The sequence below is a fragment of the Hippocampus comes genome, unplaced genomic scaffold, assembly GCF_001891065.2.
Source record: "Hippocampus comes isolate QL1 unplaced genomic scaffold, H_comes_QL1_v1.1 scaffold147, whole genome shotgun sequence".
Lineage (NCBI taxonomy): Eukaryota > Metazoa > Chordata > Actinopteri > Syngnathiformes > Syngnathidae > Hippocampus > Hippocampus comes.
This window is the reverse complement of record NW_017805009.1, coordinates 2,543,529-2,561,054: the sequence shown is the minus strand read 5'-3', so window position 1 is coordinate 2,561,054 and position 17,526 is coordinate 2,543,529. Positions and strand designations below refer to the sequence as shown.

Below are 17,526 nucleotides of genomic sequence, written 5' to 3'. Positions count from 1 at the left end.
TTTGATGTGTTTTTCATGCAAAAAAATGTGCTGTAATTATGACATTGCAATTGTTGTTGCGGAAATTTGAGCTACTGAGAACAGCTTGAAAACATGCCGGTCATTTTCACAGAACAGACTCACTTGCCTTGGAGAAATGTAAGCAAGAAGCAATTTATTCAGTCGCTCCAAATGATTCACTTCTGCAACAGCTGCAATAGGTTGGCATATCGGTTGAGTTTGCAACTAATGAGGGTAAATGGTCATTGCTGGATGGGAGAAAGCTTGCAGCGGTCAAGGTTCATACTAAGGAAATACTCATGAGCTTAGTTGACAGGGTGAAAAGCACCCCTCTGATGCCACTGCATGTCTCTGATGCGCCGAACCGACTGGATCTGTGGGATCTGGGCGCCGAACTCCATGTTGTCCTTATACTCGCCCTTCTCGAACAGGTACTGGTAGCCTCTGTAGCCCGGATACTGGTAGCCGACCCAGCTGGCGTATCAGGCGCACAAGAGGAATCGGATAAGGATTCGTTTGAAGCTGTAGGGGACGGTGACTGGCTCGATGGACTCACGTGCCGCTCTGAACCCGAACAGAGGAGACCTTTTCCTGGTAGCCATGCGCATGGAAGCTCGGGACATCATCATCGATGATTTCTATCTTCTTCCCCGCAAAGCTTGGGTTCTCATAAAGGACAATCTTGTGCTCCTGGCTGTCCTGGGGTCGGAAACAAATAAGCACAGCGATTGCCTTTCTCATCGGCTACTTTGATGATTAATCTGGTTTAAAGCTCGTGAGATGTATTTCATGTTCTCAGAGGGAAAGCCCAATTATAACATTAGGAGCAGGTCCTTGTATATGAATGTGATGAATACTTTGTGTACAGCTGTAAAGCAGAGAGACGTAAAGGAAAGGAAATGTGTGTGATGATGTTACATAAAATAAGAATTCCTTTCTGAAAAGAAAGTCGCCTGGCAGAGAGACGTAAAGGAAAGGAAATGTGTGTGATGTTACATAAAATAACAATTCCTTTCTGAAAAGAAAGTCGGCTTTCTCACCACTTTAATTGGTCGGAATGCAACAATGGTGTCGCTGCGCCTGCTGTTGGTCCAGGAATCCCAGCGAGGATACTCCCCCTTCTCAAACACATACTGCTCGCCCTTGCAGTCGGCCTGCTCATATCCCACCCATCTGAGAGGAGTTAAGAGAAAGAGATACGGGGGTTGTGGTCTGTGTGGAGGTGGAACCGCAGAATACTCATCTCCTCAAATGAAGCTTTTAGAGTCCGTCTCCAAAGCCACACTCACGGTCCACAAAGCACCAGAATGGAGCCCACTTTCTCCACGCCTGCTTCCTGGAGGTTGTTACAGGCACCAGTCAGCTCATGGCACCGTCCCTGGAAGTTTTCCTGCTCATAGATAACCAGCTGCGGGGGCAACAGTAGAAAGGGAGAAATTGCATTCAATAATTCATGTTGCAGACAGTCAAGGGAGGAGAGAAATCTTGAAAGTTTCAATAACACATAGAGCAAAGTGTTGACTCCAAAGGGGAAAATTTGCACTCTCACGATTAGTATTACCGCATAATGTTTTTTGAAATGCAAACTTCATATTACCTTGAGTGCACTGGAGCCTGGCTGCTGCTGCTTGGATGCAGGGTTCTGGTGGTCTGTGGCCATAATAAATTGATAGGCAAAGATCAAACTGAAACAGAAACAGACCAAAGCTACTTTTATTATTGTTAGAAGATAGAAATGCACATACTGTATAAAGCTAAAAATATCATCTTAAATATGAAGTATTTTCAACGTCATATTAAGATCTCAAAGGGGGCATATATTCATATTCTGGTCACATTTTGAGTGAAAGTGTTGCTTTATTACTTTGGAACCACCAGCTAAAATACACTTTTTAATATCAAAGGTTTTCTTATAACTTATAACTGACGTATATAAATGAGGACGACCACGTACAACAGCAAAATAAATGTCAAACTCTCGCAAGGGAATCAAGATTACATATTTCAATTATTTCTAAGCCAGGCAAAAATATTTTTTTCCCCAGATAAAAAGAAGTCCAACATTGGACACACATTATATTTAAATATACTTTTTGTTTAGCTTTCCTTGACCCACCAGTCAAGAATCATCGATCTAATCATTAGATCAATGATTCTTGATCTAATGATTAATCTAATCATTAGATCAATGATTCTTGACTGGTGGTGTATTCGATTCTAATGCATCTGAATAAACTACATGTTCAGAACATCAGCATGCATGCATAATTTTGGACTTGCAAATAGTTACTTGTTACACTCTTCTGTTTTCTTGTCTCAGGATCAAATAAAATGTACCATTCACTGAAAAATAGCTCACTTAAACTCACATTTTCATGTATGAAAACCTTTGGCATGAACTTTTGTGAGGAATGCATGCATGTATCAAAACAAAAGAAGAGCAATGCATTAGTCTAAGATTAAACCATCATGCAAATATCTATTGAAATACAAAATAATAGAAATGAATCTTACCAGTGCCAGTCTGTGCCAGTGTGGTTGTGATGGTGTGCCGCGTTCAATATATACAGGAAACGCAGGGGTGGACACTCTGCCAACATTACCCACCGTGACCATGCCAGCCCGCAGAGAGGCCTGCCATAGGCCAGGCAGACTGAGTTGAGGGGTCACTTCATAGGCTCCCACCCCTCAATGCCGGGGTGTCACACCCCCCACAAAGTAATTTCATTAGTTGTCAGTTTTAGCCAGCCAGTCATTGTTCAATATCCCCTTGATTCAGCACAAACAGTGCCAAAAGGTACCCACCCACAAAGAGAAAGAGAGAGAGAGAGAGAGAGAGAGAGAAAGAGAGAGAGAGAGAGAGAGAGAGAGAGAGAGAGAGAGAGAGAGAGAGTAGAGTGAGCATTCCATGATGGGGCTTGTGGAAGATATTTCAGGGAAAGTTATTTTTCATAACTATAAAGTCAAGTAAATCTTCATGCAAATGGGGTTTGCAGCTTAACAGCAAAATGGCCAACTCAAGTTTTACAACTATGTCTAATTTGTGATGTTAAAAAAAAATCTGGTTAAAAAAAAATTAAAATAATATATTTTACAACTTAAAGATCTACAAAATTGGAATCTTGACAATCATGTAGATCATGTATTGTGCAGCAAGTAAAAATCCGAGGTCCTTTGTGGTGCTCAAATGTCACATCGTGACTTCATGCCATTTTTAAATTCTGTTCTATGGTATTCTATCAATTGGTACCATGTGTCTCAGTCATATATCTATATATATATATATATATATATATATATATATATATATATATATATATGAACATAAAATTCCAGATAAATCCCATACCCAACTATTGTACCAAGGCATTTAACTGCCAACTTCTGAAAGGAGCTACGGTATACTGTAGGTTGTGTGGTTTCATTGTATCAAGTATTATGTACACGCCTCGTGTAGTTTGTCTTATTTACGGTACATACATACTGTACATGTGATTGTGTATGCATGCAAACTGGATTCTTCTTAATTTATGTTCTGACAATGGTTTGGTAGGAATAATACCTTATTTGAATGAAGTAAGAGGGTTGACTCATGTTTAACAAATATTTATTGGTAGCAAATGTTCATCATTATTCCAGATTTGAAGTTATATTTTGTTCTGTGACTTTTGCCATAATTCATCCATGTTAATAAAGGCTGACTTTGGTATACAGTGTGAACATTGCTCTGCATGTGTTCATTTATAAAGTTGGATGGTTGCATTCTGAAGATGTGGCATTCTGTCTTTTATTTTGGCTTTTTTTAAAAATAGTTTTTATTGAAAGATTGTGGTCGTTACAATGTTGATAAGTGAGTGATCAATCAGACAATGAGGACTTTAGAGGGGAATGTGGTGCACTACGTTTTAATAGCAAGCTTACATAGTTTGATATAGTTTCCATGCTGTTGACGAGATCCTAATTACACATTAACAGAACACATTGTGGCCTCTTCATGCTACGAAAAAGTGGAAGACTGGAATGATTTCACATACAGTAAGATGTTTCCCTTCTAGTTACTTTTCTACAATGTTTAACATGTCACCTACAGTACATTTAGGCTAATTACAAGAGCATTATTGACAACAAGCAATTCCAAGTCAAATAACCTTTATTGGCCACAGAAACATTTATGGCACTCCTCTGTGGAGACAAGCAGCATTCGGCAAGGTTAGTGAAGGCAGAGACCGGGCTCGGTGTGGAGCTTGGGAGAGGCTTCGGGAGGTGGAGATGCAGGTTGGGATCCCGCTCAGCTGGCCCCACCTTTGGTAGAAGGGACAGGTGGTGCCGGAGCAGGATCTGGGTCCGGAGCGGGGGCTGGAGCAGGAGCCGGAGCAGGAGCAGGAGCCGGAGCAGGAGCAGGAGCAGGAGCCGGAGCAGGAGCAGGAGCAGGAGCCGGGTCCGGAGCAGAGAAGCAGCCCCTCTTGTGCCACTGCATGTCCCGCACACGTCGGACAGACTGGATCTGGGGCACAGGGGCCTCCCAGTCATTCCAGTGCTTGAAATCTCCCAGTTCAAAGATGAACTGGCGTCCCCTGTAGCCTGGGTACATGTAGCCGACCCATCTGGGGAATTGGAACATACACACAATTTGAAGTGCAAAATTACCGTGAGAATCTGAAGTGACAGTCAGTAGAGATCTTACGTTCCATTGAGAGCTTTGACACTTGCTACGCGATCCTGAAAACCGTGGCCCCACAAACTGGGGACGTCATCGTCAATAATCTCCATCTTTCTCCCGGTAAATCCAGGGTTCTCAAACAAGTGTAGCTTGTGGTCAGCACTATCCTGAAGTCGGGATGGCAGACACACAATGCTCACATGGCAAATGCTTAACCGATCAAGCTACACTTAGCAATGTATTGCGGTGTATACCCACCACTTTGAGTGGCCTTAGAGACAAAAGGGAGTAGCTGTTCTGACTGTTGGTCCACGTGTCCCAGCGAGGGTACTGGCCTTTCTCCAGAATAAACTGTTCCCCCGTGAAACCGTGCCGATCATAACCAACCCATCTATGGGAGGAAAAATAAGAGAAAAACAGTGCGATTAAATTGACACATTTCATAATGTGAATTGAAACATGGAAGGTTACTTACGGCCCGGATTCAACGATCACCGAGCCAACCTTCTGGAGGCCCTTCTCTAGTACATCTTTACACTCTGCTGAGAACTCAGCCTTGCTTCCCTGGAAGTTCTCAAATTCAAACAGCACCACCTGGAGCATGGAGAAAGGGGTGCTTTGAGGCCCTTGGGATCATGACGTGCAAATTAAACCGTTTAGTAGAAGCGTGCGTTCAAGCATGAGTGGATGTATGGAATCATGGGCATGTGCGTAAGGTCTAAGCCATCCTGCTGCTTATAGCCTTGCTATTCCAATACCTTGTATGTGGCTCCAGCTCCACCCTGGCTCTTCCCTGCAGCCAGCTGCTCTGGGGCACTCTGCGGTTCTGACATTCTTCCAATCGCTCCTCCACATTTTAGTTAACAAACAAGCACATACACCAAGAAATACCATTGGCCATGATGTGCACATTGGTTAAAAAGGAGCAGACAGAATGACATTCGAATGATACGGGTACCTTTCAAAAATGACTGTCAAGCCTATATATGTTGAGCTGTGTTTTAAAACATAGAAGTAATGGATCATGCCTAGCCTATAATGTAGTTGGGCAGAGGTTAATAGGTGAGCATTTATCAAATCAATTTAATTTGATCAATTCAACGAAATAGCATGACAAGAATTCTCCATTAATGTTCCCCGATGCAGTATCAAACTCCAAATTTTCAGAACGATTCCCCAATTCCTATAAACCACTGCATCTGGATGGAGACTTTACCTGCGTCTGCCTGCAAGAAGTGGCGCTGTCCCTCTTTTCAAAGCCACTTGGTGTTTGGTGCGGTTGAGCCATTAGAAGGCAGGGACAGGGGGGTATTTATGGTTTATTTCTGGCCACAACAGCAGAAAAGGGGGAGCTGTTGATGCAGCAAGTCTGTCGCTCACATTGTGTCCATAACGCTGCCTCTCAATAGGCAGCTGTGTTGGCATCGGCTGCGCTGCCTGCCCGCCTGCCTGCCAACCAACCAACACTGTGCATAGGCACGGGGAGAGAGAGCCAAGAGGATTGCACAAACAGCCGCACTCAGCACAAACATACAAGGTGACAACCAGGCTTGGCTTGGCTGCGCCATTACTCCTCACAAAATCCAAACAGTGTTATCAAGAGCTAATTAGAGCGACAAAGGCTTGGACAATAGTTGTTCCAAGCAACCCCCATTTTAAAAAAATAGTTATTTTAAAAACATGAGGATAGGGGATAAAGTTATATAGAGACAGTCGTGGAGGTCAAGTAGAATTTTTTTTTTTAATTGATTCACTTGAGGACATTGGCCTGACAACACAGTGAATTATGCATCTGTACTTTCAAACAATAAAAAAAAAAAAAAAGAAACAAATGACATATAAAACAAATCCCAAATTCATGTTAAACATCATGTACAAAAACAAACAATCACTCAAAAGACTTGATCCATACACATTGTCTTGCTTCGTAGGGACATTCTAATGTGTTCACCTGTACGCATGACACAAAACATGACCAATGAGGTCAAGTACTGCCACGCATCAAGTGACAAAGTGCTTTAGAGAGGTGAATGGGTCAATGGCAACATGATGTGGAAGAGTACGCCTAACTTGTCGATCAGATGTGCACAGTCACATACTGTACGGACGTATGTATGGATCTCTACATATGTTGTGTCCAGTAACAATGGAGCAGACAAAGTATGCTTAAATTGTATGATTTAACTTCCTGTGATTCTCGGCCAGACACTTTATGCAAAGCCTGACAGCAAAAGATTGTGCATACACAGGATTGAAGGAACACACACTGTTCGACCATCATCGAGGAGTGTGTTACAACAGTTCGGCGCTCGATGGCTATTTATGGATGCTTGGAATCTATCAAGAGGGAGTGAACGGGATTAGTGTTTTGATATAAAACTGAAAAAGTGTTTGTGCTGTTACGGAGTGTGCATGATGCAAAGTCACTTGCCCCCAGATTCCCTCCCCCGCAAAGAAAAAAAATATACATCCAAACAGAAATGTGACGCTAACGTTGAGGAGTGTATCAAAGCAAGGCAGTTGAGCCTCTATTGTAACGAAACCGCATATCTTCTCCCCAGTACTAGCTCTCTTTCATAGGAAATCATACAAATATAACATCTCATGATTACTTACATGATATACATTTCATCTAATAATGTGGTAAGCAGCTTTTTAAGTTCAACAAGGAACCATTAGTGTCTAAAATATTGTCCTATGGCAATTCATGGATGACTTCCATCAATGATGAATGACAGACAAAGATGACATCCACAGAAGCACGGACTTGTACGTATTAGGGGAACCAAATATCAACATCTTCTATTGTACTGGCTGGTTCTCCAGCATGCGGGGAATTGTGCAGTGGTCCCTCAAGTGAACCCTTTTCTGACATACAGCCTGACGGGAAATTATTCAACTCCCTCTCCCAAATGACTTCTGGTCCCTTATGAAGTGTTCACCAAGTGTCACTCTCGAAGTAGAGATCACACGTGTAGATGAAAGGATAAATACATATATAGATATATAAGCAGAGCAGCTGGGTGCATTTTTTTTTCCATCTGCCCCCTTGTTGATATTGTCTATGAAAGGCACCTTGCAGGACAATCAAACCCAGGCAGAGAGAACCTAAAGAAGAAAAAAATTCCTCAGCAGCAGATTTTCTCCTCCAACTCTGAGTCGACGGTTAGTTAAGGCCTCAGTTTCTTTTAGATCTGTTTCAGAAGGCGAGCTAAGAGAGAGAGAGAGAGAGAGGGAGAGAGAGAGAGAGAGAGAGAGAGAGAGAGAGAGAGAGAGAGAGAGAGAGGCATGTGTTAATAGTGACTATTTTGTTGAATGTTTAAAAGAGAAGAAGAACACATTCTCTCACCTCTCCTTAGCACTCGTTCTCATATTGACTCAAGCGCTTCTTCGACTTGAGCTCTTTCAACCACTGGGGTGATTCCTCCACACTGACAAAAAGATAAGCACAGTCTGAGATGGAGAACTAATTAATGCATTGAATCCTACAGGTGAAAAAAAGACAGCATCCAATAAAAACATGTTTCTCAAAGCTGGCATCGCTTACCTATTTTCTTTCCCACCAGCTGGCGGAAGTACACGAGCAGTCCGAGACAAGAAGGGCGATTTGGGGGAACGAGAAAGAAGGGAAGGAGAGGGTGCATCAGTTTGATTGTCAGAGTCGCTTCTCTTCTTCAATTGGACCTAGCAGCAGAAATTCAACATATTCAGGCGGAACAAACGTGGATCAGATAAGGCTGACAGTGAATCCTTTGAGTGGATTTCCCCCACTGAGTCAAGTATTCACCTTTAAAGCTTGAGAGTCCACCCCAGGGAACAAGGCAATCCTTTGTGGCTGAGAAGCAAAAGTAGCAGCGGCGTCTGCTCCTCTGGCCTGCTCCTCAGAATCGACTTCATCCATCTTACGCTCAACCTTCTCCTCTGTCGGGGGAAAAAAACAACCTAAGCCGATTTGTGAGCTGTATGCCATTAAAGGCGCCCTTCCACCATAATCTAATTTTCCCAAGATTTTATGCATATGTCAAAATGTTTTTTTTGTTTTGTTTTTGTATGCAATATCCAAGTTATACAATATATTCGAATGCGGAAGCTTTCACTACACATTAGGACGCACGCACACGAGCTAAATAAGGCAAATCACATAGCGGGACACACATGTTTTAGAATAGCTCTTTTCCTGGGAAGTGGAATTGATTTATAAACCATTATCTCACTTTGTTGCCTGACTTCCAGATGCGGTGTCATGGATGTGATGTCGCCCCTTGCACCCACCAGGTGCTATTGAGTGATTTGGCAGATCGTTTGCTTATGGATGTAAATCTGCCTTTTCTGTTTGTTTTTTTTCGCCTCGCTAGGTAAATCCTTATAAGCCGTGTGTAGAAAGCATCATTCATATATAAACCACGTGGCGGCTTATAGTCCGGAAAATATGGTACAAATAGTAAAGTAGCAACATGACGAGGGCTGCCATCTTGGCGGAATTTTCTTTAAAAAATGCCTCTAAAATCGGCCATAACAGATAAATTCACCAAAAAAAAAAGTATTGACAAGTTTGAAAAAGAAAGAGACAAACAAAAAAACATGTAGGTTCACTTGATATAAGTCAGTAATGTTTGTTTGATTCTTCCACTAACAAAGCACAAAACTCTCTCTTAAAAACACAAAACAACATGCAGGCGGGTCTCCTCCTCGTTTTCGAATGAAGCGGCCAACTCAACCATTCACTAAAAAAAGGCTGTCCTGATGTCGTTTGCGTTACTTGAAGTTGATATTAAATTGGCAACGATTATGTACTGAACGGAAAAAAATATATATACTAGAAAAAACCTATTCATGTTTTTCACTCACAAATACTAAGTCAATTTTACAAGGAGAGTTTTTGAGTAAAATTTACTTGCATAGTATTAGTTATTTTTATTTTTATTTTTTATCACGGAAGGGTTGAGGAACGAACCTCCAACCTTCAGACTGGGAGACGGGCACTTTACATGTCACTCCCACCCTGTGTTGGTACCATATTTTCAGGACCATAAGATGCACACTTAACTGTTCACCAAAATGGACCAGGCGCCTAATAATGCCTTGTGTATGCGCGAGTTCCAAAATTGTTTTCATTATTTCCCAAGCTATTGTTGTGAAGGTTATGAAAGACAAGCTTTGAGGGACCTCTTACAATTTAATATAGCACCAAGTTAACTGTGTAGTTCCAAACTTTGTAGCTAGACACAGTAACTTTAAGTCTGAGAACAACAGGTTTCAACTAAATCCATCCAGTAGTTCCTAAGAAATAGCGTTACTAGTGAAATCACCTAATTCTATTACAAAGTCCCTGTTAGCATCATTATTTTCGTTGTGACAAAAAAAACAAACAAAAAAAATAATAAAATACAGTCCGTCCCTAAAAAAAAAAAAAAAAAAAAAATTGTGCTCATGTTCAAGTGGCCTTTCCAAGCAGACTTTGCATTTTGACAGATTTTCATTTTTGGGAAATCCTGTCAGGTTGCTAAATAGTTCAAAAATTCGAGCTCAGAAGTCACGCTGTCCTGTGTTTTGGGCAAAGACAAACCTGTGGAGTCTCTGTAGAGCCAGTCCTCAGAGGTAGCCCCCCCGCTCCCATGTTGAGTAGTGTTTTGACGGGCAGTTCTGGAGGGCCGTGTCCTGGGAGCACGCTTCTTTCCAAGTTGGACTCTGGACCGAAGGACACCGGTGTCTAAAAGAGTGGTTGGGACCTGGGACACACAGATAGAAAGAAAATATATTTGAGAAGGAGCACATGCATTAATGTAGCCCATTTTGGAGAGCTTGGTGCATTTACGTGTAATGACACTTACATCAGGGAACAAGAGCGGCTCGTTCTCATATTTAGATGGTGGATGCAGGCCATCGCAGCTGCCGTGTTCGTCTTGTGGATGTGAAGGAGTTGTGTTTCTTGGCGTAGGGCTGAGATTGCTTTCTGAGCAGGGAGTGGCAGGAGTTAGACTAGAAAAGAAGCCAGAAAACAAACTTGAGCCAACTAACTCCCAGTTGAATAGATATGGATAATGAAAGAATGATTTCACCATGCACATCAGAAGACAATCTGTTTTCGAGTAAACCAAACTGAAATCTATCCACGGCGTAATATTCTTTTATGACCACAGGAGGTCAGTAATGGTCATTATTTCAAAGGAAACTGGTAGCAAGCATTACTGTCTTAATTTTGGCTTCACCACAGTGATCAAAAGATGGGCATGGACAGAAATCCTTGAGTTTTTTTTCGTGTTTTAATACCTTTTGAATGTCTTCAATATTTCTCAAAACCAACTTGACATTGAGTTGCAAATTTTGTTACACTGTTTTTGAGGTTATGTACTTGGCCAAGCCAATCAAATGTTCAGAGATGTCTTTGAATTTCAAAGCAAGGACCTTTTATAAGGGAATGAAACAGGTGCCAGGGGTGCCACTCGTCTTCTGCATTCCCCTCTGACCTCCTCACTAAAATCCATCCTAAGTGGGGTTCCAGTGTTCTGAATAATGTCCAGTAATGTATATACCATTGTCTGAGAGTAAACCCCAATTTTTAAAGAACACATCTCACACAGCTGATCTTTTAATACATTTAATGCGAGTGTTTCCCTTTCATCCAAGTAAAATCACGACTACTCTGGTATAATGTGACACCGTGATGTCACTATTGTCCTGGATCGTCTGTTGATGAAAGCAACAAAACCTTCTCCATTCAAACATTAGTTACTTGCCTTAAAATTTTTTTAAATTTCCCCAGTGTGGGACAAATAAAGGATATCTAATCTAATCTAATCTAAAAGTGCCAATTTGAAAGTGTCTGGTTTGACAACTCACCTCAAATTGCTGTTGTTTTGACTCTAGCACCATCATTTCATTGTGATTTTCCAAGGGCATTTTAAAAGTATTTTAGAATGGTCCACTGCATAACAAGTCAGAGTAGCATCTCCCTCATAATTTGGACGCTAAACACTAAACACAAGCCATTGCAATTTTAATGATAAATTCTTATTTTGAGTGAGTTATGAAACAGCCAAGAATGACTAAGAGCCATATTCCCACATTTGCATCCAAGTACTTTTTTTTACATGCCCTGGCTTGCAGACTTTTCATCTACGCATATTCTCCCACCAAGAATTCTGACACACTCACCACGCCTAAACTGGGAATGAACGCGGAAACGCCAAAGAAGCACGATTCACTGAGAACTGAGCCTCGTTGGAAATCCCGGGACCTGTACTTTTCCTGAGACTTTTGAATGTCATTTAAATCTGTGATCAAAATAACTTGTGTAGTCAGTCAGCTACTCGGGATGTGCGGACCACTCTGGCTGGCACTTAGACTTTAAGGGAGAGTATGTTTTTTACTCTGTATGGAATCAAGCCAATAAAAGTGATCAGAATGCTTTGCTTATGACTCGTGGTTAAAGAGCCATCAATAAAAAAGGGTGTGTCTTGTACCATGCTCTAGCTCGATCACCCATAACCTTTTTTTTGTGCCACATACCAGTTTCACTTAAACATAGTTTTGACAGACAAATGATATACAATATATCATAATATACAAATCGCCATTATGTCATTGCGATGAATGCGCTAGTTTGTTAGTTATTAGTGGGTGCCCAGCACTAATTCTCTTCAACGAAACAGTTCCGAAAAAAATAAAGACAATTTAAGACTTGACATTAAATCCCAGCCGAAAACATGTATGAAGCAGAATAATTCCTCATAGTTGTGAGCATCTTAAACAAACTACGCGAAAAAAAAAAAGGAGTCGATGGAGCCGATACTCCCCACCACGCAGTAAATATCATAACTAAAATGCTGTAACCGGTCGACTCACAGTGCCTCTTTGATGAACTTGAGACAATATTTTTTGTTCAGTTGCTCTGTGCAGTCCTGCATAAGTGTTGGAGACCCTGGTTTTACAGTAGATTATTGAAATCATAAGGACCCGTCATGCATGTCTGTTGTCTGGCTAGATCAGTGGTTCTTAACCTTGTTAGAGGTACCGAACCCAACAGGTTCATATGCACATTCACCGAACCCTTCATTAGTGAAAAATAAAAATAAGATTTTTTTTTTTTAACAAATTCAAGACATTAAAAAAACACATTTATTAAAAACAGAAAAATGTAAACACAATTAGTATAAGTATAAAGTATAAATCTTTTAATTGTGCACAAAATGAACCAGCCAGTGATGGCCAAGCGGGCATGTCATAACTAATTGACATGTTGAGTCGGGTATGTCTTAACCTGCATGGCAAAGGCTCTGTCGAACCTCTGAGATCGATTCACTGAACCCCTGGGGTTCGATCGAACCCAAGTTAAGAACCACTGGGCTAGAGAGCTGAAATGTCATGTAAATAGAGGTCTATGCCTATGTTGGCATACTGCATAAGACTATGATTTAAAAAAAGAAAAAAAAAAAACAACTGCGATGGTCGCAGTATAAATATGTTTGATAGCTTTCTGGAAGTCTCTCCTACAATATTATTAGTAGATGGGGTAGTGTTGCCACAGTAATAAAATTCAGAATTCGATACTACTGTATACGTTTACCTACCTTTAAGTAACTCAATACCGGTACTGAAATGACACAGCAGATTGTTTTTTTGTTTTTTTTTTAATGGACATGCATTACTGAGCTAAGGTAATCATTTTAGATTGGAAAAATCTCATGGAACATCACTTAACAAATACGTCACAAAAAGTATGAATACCGAAATACTGATCATCTTGTCTCAAAGCCAGGCCTGCCTAATTAAAAGCTGATGACTTATTCTGTTGTATAAACACCACAAGTTAATTGTACTTTCTGCCATCTGGTGGGAGAATATTTCATTGTTCTGCCCACCACTCGACGTCAGAGACATACAGGATGTACAGTATATAAGCGAGCGGTGTTATTGTTGAAATTAGTTTGTATCCCGTTAGTTTACTTGTACATCAGAAATGTAATTTTATTTTTATCCATTTAATTTTTGCCTCATTTCCTCTCATTGTCAGTTACGACGGATCACAAGGTTTGTGTACTGCACACATGTTGACAATAAACAGGTTGTGAATTAGTTCAGAAATATTTGTTCCAAGTAAGATGTGATCATGTGTGTTTACCTATCATCAGTGCGCAGTCCTGTCTCCCAAGTCCCATACTGACTATCCGTCTCACCCACTGGAGTTTCATAGTCCTTTCTCTCATCCTCATCACTGACACCTTGCTTCTGTTGCTCCTAGGGGTGAGAGACCAAGAGAATATGAATAGAGAGAAAGAAAACATCTACATATTTAAAACAGGACGGTCTTCCTGTGTTCAAACAGTGACATGTCACAACATAGCCTTCATTAAATCTGGGCATACATTCTTACAAGGTCTAGCTTTAATAATATTCAGTATAAACTACAGTGTGAGTTAAGTATGGCAAACTTACATCATAATTCCATAACTACTCAAGAGCTCACAATGTAAATGGAAAAAAAAATCTGCATCACTAAGATAATGAAAAGCGTGTCGTTTATGGAGGCAGAACCAGAGGCAGGGACAAGGATAAAGATGGGTGGGTGACTGAGTGTGTGTTTGCCGTTTAGTGAACCGTGGTTCTTTTAATGAGGCTGGTACAGAGGACATACTGTCTCAAAACCACACGGAGCCAACGGAGGCGTGTCTGCACATGAACTGATAAACCTGCCCTATATAGGAAAACACAATAAGAAGTGCTTCTGTCCTCATATGTTGCCCGGGGGCTGGAGAGGGGAAACATGATACACCTGCCTCTGTAATTACGACCCTGTACTTCCAGTACTAGGAGAGCAGAGCATTACGACTGAGAAGAAGGGACTGTAGACAACTTTCAAACGGCCACAACAGAGACACGGAGAAAGACTTCTGGAAGAAAACTGTGAATTAAGTGGTTGACAGGGAAGATGTAAAAACCACTCAAAAAAAGTTAACATTCTCTCTCTTTCTGCAAAACATTTTCTCTGACAAAGGTTTCATATAAACATGCTTGCAGTCAGATATGGTTGTACAACACCCTCTTCGTTTGAAGCATTGTAAGGCTTCACAAGTGAGTCAAGAGGCCCAGTATAGGGCATCATTGCAAGTGTACCATGTAATTGCTATCCTCAGTTCCAGATGGAGACTTTGGAATTATGTCATCACCCACTTGCCTTTCTTACACTGCTATCACTGATGTCAAAATGCCAAAGAAAATCTCGATTCCAGGCCTTGTTGATTATAAAAAATTCCTGTCCTACACACACACACAGTTTGTCTGAATCACGACATGAAAAACACAGAAAACAGTATGCAAGAGGCTCATTGCTTGGACTGAAAATGTTTCTGCGCCCTTTTACTGTATCAGCCCACATCTGGAGGAAAAAAAAAAAAAAGAGTGGAACCCCAAACCAAATTTAAAATACATTTGCAATACCTTACCATTTCGTATTCCACCAAAAAGGGGGCGTTTAAGACTGAAATTAAGCCTGCTAGGCATTTTTGTTTCATTGAGTGTATTTTAAAATGAGAATAGAATAGTTGTACAGTATTTTGAAGTGTCTTTCATTTCTCATTAAGGCCTAATTGATTCTATTCTACATATTTAGGCCACATAATTTTATGATTGAGATTCACAGTTTACTACCACACTGCACACACATGATGAACATGCATGGAAATGTGCTTCCTACTTTGTAAACAATGCAGACTCCCAGGCCTGCTTGTAGTGATTCATAGCCGTCAGAAGGGCAGGCTTTTTCTTAATAACATTAGCAATTGCCAGCTTGCCCTTCAGGACAAAAAGGGTGTGCCGGTGAAACAACACAAAGAGCGGATGAATGGAAGGATGAAGGAAAGAGAGGCTGATCATTGAACAGCCTTATCTGACATATTACAGGGGAAGTGGTTAAAATAAAACCTTGGAAATCTGAACTTCATAATGCACTGATTAATGAGTGCTACTGTACACCGCGAAGGTCCCACGACACAAGACAATTGCTCCAGTATGAAGCATGAAATGTAGGCTCAATTTTTATAACAAAATAGAATAGAAATATGTATAATGGGGAAAAAAAATGTCCTCAAGTCTGTCGACTTGTGATGTGAATGTGTGCCAAATCCAGTTATTAGAATGCCCCACTTGCAATGATTAAAATCTGCAATCATCACCCAGAGAAACAAACTGACACTTTCTGCATGTCAGACGCATTTCATATCAACACGCAAACACAAAAGGCTCAAAGGTGAACAACACATCTAGCAAACACAGAGGAAAAGAATGCAAAAATCTGACTTGGCTTTAGAATTTAGCAGAGAACGAGTCGGATTTGACCTAAGCTTAATTCTAATGTGGCCCGGGAAGAAAAGCGACTTAAAGGATTAGTTATGTTACTTGTCGTCTGGAGTTTAGTTTTCCATTTTCACACATTGAACTTGTTCTGTCGATTTTGGTGGTAAAGGTGCAATGTAACCATCACACATCTTATATGATTTTGCAATGGATGTTTGCACAAAGGTGAACAACACATCTAGCAAACACAGAGGAAAAGAATGCAAAAATCTGACTTGGCTTTAGAATTTAGCAGAGAACGAGTCGGATTTGACCTAAGCTTAATTCTAATGTGGCCCGGGAAGAAAAGCGACTTAAAGGATTAGTTATGTTACTTGTCGTCTGGAGTTTAGTTTTCCATTTTCACACATTTAACTTGTTCTCTCTATTTTGGTGGCAAAGGTGCACTGTAACCATCACACATCTTATATGATTTTGCAATGCATCTATGTCTTGATTGGCCTTTGTGCTCAGCAAAGCAACCTACTCTGACAAGTTGTAACAACTCAGGAAACATGCCCCCCTCCCCCCACACACAACACTCAAAGTATAGCAGTGACATCATCATAGCAACAAAATAATAGACCAGAATAATAAGATCACTGACCCAACCCTAAACCTGATCAAAATGTCCAACTTCTGAACACAGAGCTTCAAAAGAAAATGAAATTAGAATGCACTCACTACTGTCGAGTGCAGACCTCTGCCTCTTTGTCTTCGTGGTTAAAGTTACAATACATGATGAGGCAAGCGATACTGCAGTTCCAGTCCTGAAGGTGGCAATAATACACATTTCAAAGTGTGCATCTTTAGTGCTGCTGGATGTGATGCGTCTCCGGCTCATTTAGCGCCAAAACAATTAGACAATAAGAACACAAAGTCAAACATAACCTGCGAATTGGACCTATTGCTTGATCTGCAGCCAAATTAATCTGTTCTTCTACCAAGTATTAAGGAAATTGGTTTGGTATTTTTTTTTTTTGTGTTACCAACGAAATAAATAACCAACACACTAACCAATCAACAAAACACAATTAAAAACCCACTCTGTCATTTTTCTTAACCTAGGTTTGATGCAAGTAACCAGCATGTCTTAATACAAGAAGGGAGATGTTATTATTTGAATACAGAGGTCCACATCAAGCCTGGTCCACACAAAGATGAGCTGGCCGAGTTTTGTCCCAACTTCTCCCTCCCGGCACAATTCAAATCAGCAAATACCCAATTATCAGACGGTTCTAGAGATTATTCGGACAGATTATCCTGTAGTGTTTGGTGTGTTTACAGTTATCTTTATCTGCTCTAAAAATAGCCAATGCTGACAATCATACATGTTAAACAAGTAACAAGCAATTCAAATCAGCAAATACCCAATTATCAGACGGTGTTAAACAAGTTCAATATTGACCATTTTGGGCAACCACTTGACGAAATTAAATTGAGCGAATTCACCACACCATTTTTTTCAGTGCACAATAAGTAATCATTTCCAGTTCATTCAGTATTCGCCTGTGAACCTGAACAGCAATATTCGT

General features: G+C 40.7%; 3 protein-coding genes across 6 annotated transcripts in view; all 3 read right to left on the bottom strand.

Annotated features, from left to right (window-relative positions):
* Positions 1-128: 128 nt before the first annotated feature.
* Positions 129-2,647, bottom strand: crybb2 (crystallin, beta B2). The gene is made up of 6 exons (XM_019860494.1): positions 2,515-2,647; positions 1,598-1,685; positions 1,290-1,408; positions 1,041-1,173; positions 557-699; positions 129-474 (listed from the first exon to the last, which is right to left on the bottom strand). Exons 1-6 carry the CDS (start codon positions 2,598-2,600, stop codon positions 306-308), a joined length of 738 nt encoding a protein of 245 aa, XP_019716053.1. The 5' UTR covers positions 2,601-2,647; the 3' UTR covers positions 129-305.
* A 1,242-nt stretch (positions 2,648-3,889) lies between these two features.
* Positions 3,890-6,348, bottom strand: LOC109511031 (beta-crystallin B3-like). Its single transcript, XM_019861761.1, has 6 exons — positions 5,877-6,348; positions 5,419-5,507; positions 5,136-5,254; positions 4,919-5,051; positions 4,685-4,827; positions 3,890-4,604 (listed from the first exon to the last, which is right to left on the bottom strand). The coding sequence occupies exons 2-6, from the start codon at positions 5,491-5,493 to the stop codon at positions 4,289-4,291; spliced, it is 786 nt and encodes a 261-aa protein (XP_019717320.1). The 5' UTR covers positions 5,494-5,507; positions 5,877-6,348; the 3' UTR covers positions 3,890-4,288.
* Positions 6,349-7,698: 1,350 nt separating this feature from the next.
* The window catches only part of LOC109511003 (trichohyalin), a 25,229-nt gene continuing 15,401 nt past the window's right edge, over positions 7,699-17,526 (bottom strand). For 2 of the 4 annotated variants that reach the window (XM_019861732.1, XM_019861724.1), the window contains 8 exons: positions 13,782-13,897; positions 13,227-13,253; positions 10,492-10,639; positions 10,227-10,389; positions 8,448-8,581; positions 8,208-8,344; positions 8,010-8,091; positions 7,699-7,871 (listed from right to left, as the gene is read on the bottom strand). In XM_019861732.1, the coding sequence (XP_019717291.1) occupies positions 8,016-8,091; positions 8,208-8,344; positions 8,448-8,581; positions 10,227-10,389; positions 10,492-10,639; positions 13,227-13,253; positions 13,782-13,897 (801 nt within the window). In that variant the 3' untranslated portion in view covers positions 7,699-7,871; positions 8,010-8,015. The remainder of the gene's footprint in view (positions 7,872-8,009; positions 8,092-8,207; positions 8,345-8,447; positions 8,582-10,226; positions 10,390-10,491; positions 10,640-13,226; positions 13,254-13,781; positions 13,898-17,526) is intronic. The other 2 variants (XM_019861740.1, XM_019861747.1) reach the window with 2 other exon arrangements.

Excerpts from the sequence above, each read along its gene's own strand:
- LOC109511031 (XM_019861761.1), bottom strand. The coding sequence starts at position 5,493 with ATGTCAGAACCGCAGAGTGCCCCAGAGCAGCTGGCTGCAGGGAAGAGC. Across the intron at positions 5,255-5,418 it reads GAGCTGGAGCCACATACAAG|GTGGTGCTGTTTGAATTTGA; the intron begins GTATTGGAATAG and ends TCCATGCTCCAG. Across the intron at positions 5,052-5,135 it reads GTGATCGTTGAATCCGGGCC|ATGGGTTGGTTATGATCGGC; the intron begins GTAAGTAACCTT and ends TTCCTCCCATAG.
- crybb2 (XM_019860494.1), bottom strand. The coding sequence starts at position 2,600 with ATGTTGGCAGAGTGTCCACCCCTGCGTTTCCTGTATATATTGAACGCG. Across the intron at positions 1,409-1,597 it reads CAGGCTCCAGTGCACTCAAG|CTGGTTATCTATGAGCAGGA; the intron begins GTAATATGAAGT and ends TTGCCCCCGCAG. Across the intron at positions 700-1,040 it reads CATTCCGACCAATTAAAGTG|GACAGCCAGGAGCACAAGAT; the intron begins GTGAGAAAGCCG and ends TTCCGACCCCAG.